The 2,478-nt window shown below is 34.2% G+C and overlaps 1 protein-coding gene across 1 annotated transcript in view; it reads left to right on the top strand.

Moving 5' to 3' along the window:
- The window catches only part of LOC110445941 (endothelin-converting enzyme homolog), a 76,834-nt gene that overhangs the window by 40,643 nt on the left and 33,713 nt on the right, over positions 1–2,478 (top strand). The window contains exon 14 of the mRNA XM_021490833.1: positions 1,260–1,363. Within this exon, the coding sequence (XP_021346508.1) occupies positions 1,260–1,363 (104 nt within the window). The remainder of the gene's footprint in view (positions 1–1,259; positions 1,364–2,478) is intronic.

Below are 2,478 nucleotides of genomic sequence, written 5' to 3'. Positions count from 1 at the left end.
TAGCCCACCTCCATCAGATCACATAGAATAGCATCAACTATATATAGCCAACCACCATCAGATCACATAGAATAGCATCAACTGTAGCCCAACACCATCAGATCTCATAGAATAGCATCAACTGTAGCCCACCACCATCAGATCACATAGAATAGCATCAACTATATATAGCCAACCACCATCAGATCACATAGAATAGCATCAACTGTACACCTTACAAGTTATACTTGTGTTTTGTTGAGAGTTAAGGATGTATGTTACCTTATAATGTGGTATACACTGTTCCTGAGATGTATGTTACCTTATAGCATGGTATACACTGTTCTTGTGATGTATGTTACCTTATAACTGTTCCTGTGATGTATGTTACCTTTTAACTGTTCCTGTAATGTATGTTACCTTATAACTTGGTATACAATGTTCCTGTGATGTATGTTACCTTATAACTTGGTATACACTGTTCCTGTGATGTATGTTACCTTATAACATGGTATACACTGTTCCTTTGATGTATGTTACCTTATAACGTGGTATACACTGTTCCTGTAATGTATGTTACCTTATAACGTGGTATACACTGTTCCTGTGATGTATGTTACCTTATAACATGGTATACACTGTTCCTGTGATGTATGTTACCTTATAACGTGGTATACACTGTTACTGTGATGTATGTTACCTTATAACTTGGTATACACTGTTACTGTGATGTATGTTACCTTATAACATGGTATACACTGTTCCTGTGATGTATGTTACCTTATAACATGGTATACACTGTTCCTGTGATGTTTGTTACCTTATAACTTGGTATACACTGTTCCTGTGATGTTTGTTACCTTATAGCGTGGTATACACTGGTCCTGTGATGTATGTTACCTTATAATGTGGTATACACTGTTCCTGTGATGAATGTTACCTTATAACTTGGTATACACTGTTCCTGTGATGTATGTTACCTTATAACCTGGTAGACACTGTTCCTGTGATGTATGTTACCTTATAACGTGGTATACACTGTTCCTGTGATGTATGTAACCTTATAACGTGGTATACACTGTTCCTGTGATGTATGTTACTTGATGCTCTATGGAGTTAATATTGATGATACGGAGGCTACTTGTAAGGAATCCATCATGTAATATTGTTGATAAATTGCCAGATAACCTTCATTCTGTTAGACAATAGGTAACTGATGACAGTATAAAGAGATGTCAATGAAGCTATAAAGAGCTGTAATGTTTGTTTCCACTTTTCAGTTGGATATAAAACAAAATGAGTACTTTGGAAACAACATGCGGAGTACTAAGTTTCAGCTAACAAAGAATTTTGAAGAATTAAGGAAAACTCCCAAGAAAAACAGGTTAGTTAAAGTGATTAAAAACCTGAATCCAGGTTACGACAAGAACTTATAAAACCTTTGTCATGAAACCAAATTTTACTTGCCTGAATCAAATAGAAAGAATGGCCATTACTCGTTTATACACATTGCAATCAAAATGGTTTTGCTGAAATCCTCTTTAATTGATGTTGCATGCTGATACAATAATTGTAATTTTTTGAAATGCTGTTTGCCCCTAAATGATTCAAATTGTCAATGGCCATAAAACAACACCAATACACAGACTGTTTGTGCCTGAAACAGTTGTTACTGTATAATAAAATACACAACAGATCTATATATTGAGCCAACATATTTGGTTATAAAGACTCACCATACTTGGTTATAAAGACTCACCATACTTGGTTATAAAGACTCACCATACTTGGATATAAAGACTCACCATACTTGGTTATAGAGACTCACCATATTTGGTTATAAAGACTCACCATACTTGGATATAAAGACTCACCATATTTGGTTATAAAGACTCACCATACTTGATTATAAAGACTCACCATATTTGGTTATAAAGACTCACCATATTTGGTTATAAAGACTCACCATATTTGGTTATAAAGACTCACCATATTTGATTATAAAGACTCACCATATTTGGTTATAGAGACTCACCATATCTGATTATAAAGACTCACCATATCTGATTATAAAGACTCACCATATTTGGTTATAAAGACCCACCATATTTGGTTATAAAGACTCACCATAGTTGGTTATAAAGACTCACCATATTTTGTTATAAAGACTCACCATACTTGGTTATAAAGACTCACCATACTTGGTTATAAAGTCTCACCATATTTGGTTATAAAGACTCCCCATACTTGGTTATAAAGACTCACCATACTTGGTTTTAAAGACTCACCATATTTGGTTATAGAGACTCACCATACTTGGTTATAAAGACTCACCATGTTTGGTTATAAAGACTCACCATACTCGGTTATAAAGACTCACCATATTTGGTTATAAAGACTCACCATATTTTGTTATAGTGACTCACCATATTTGGTTATAAAGACTCACCATACTTGGTTATAAAGACTCACCATATTTGGTTATAAAGACTCACCATA

The sequence above is a fragment of the Mizuhopecten yessoensis genome, unplaced genomic scaffold (genome assembly GCF_002113885.1).
Source record: "Mizuhopecten yessoensis strain PY_sf001 unplaced genomic scaffold, ASM211388v2 scaffold2423, whole genome shotgun sequence".
NCBI classification, from domain to species: Eukaryota; Metazoa; Mollusca; class Bivalvia; order Pectinida; family Pectinidae; genus Mizuhopecten; species Mizuhopecten yessoensis.
The sequence above is the reverse complement of the archived record's forward strand: the minus strand, read 5'-3'. Positions and strand labels throughout refer to the sequence as shown.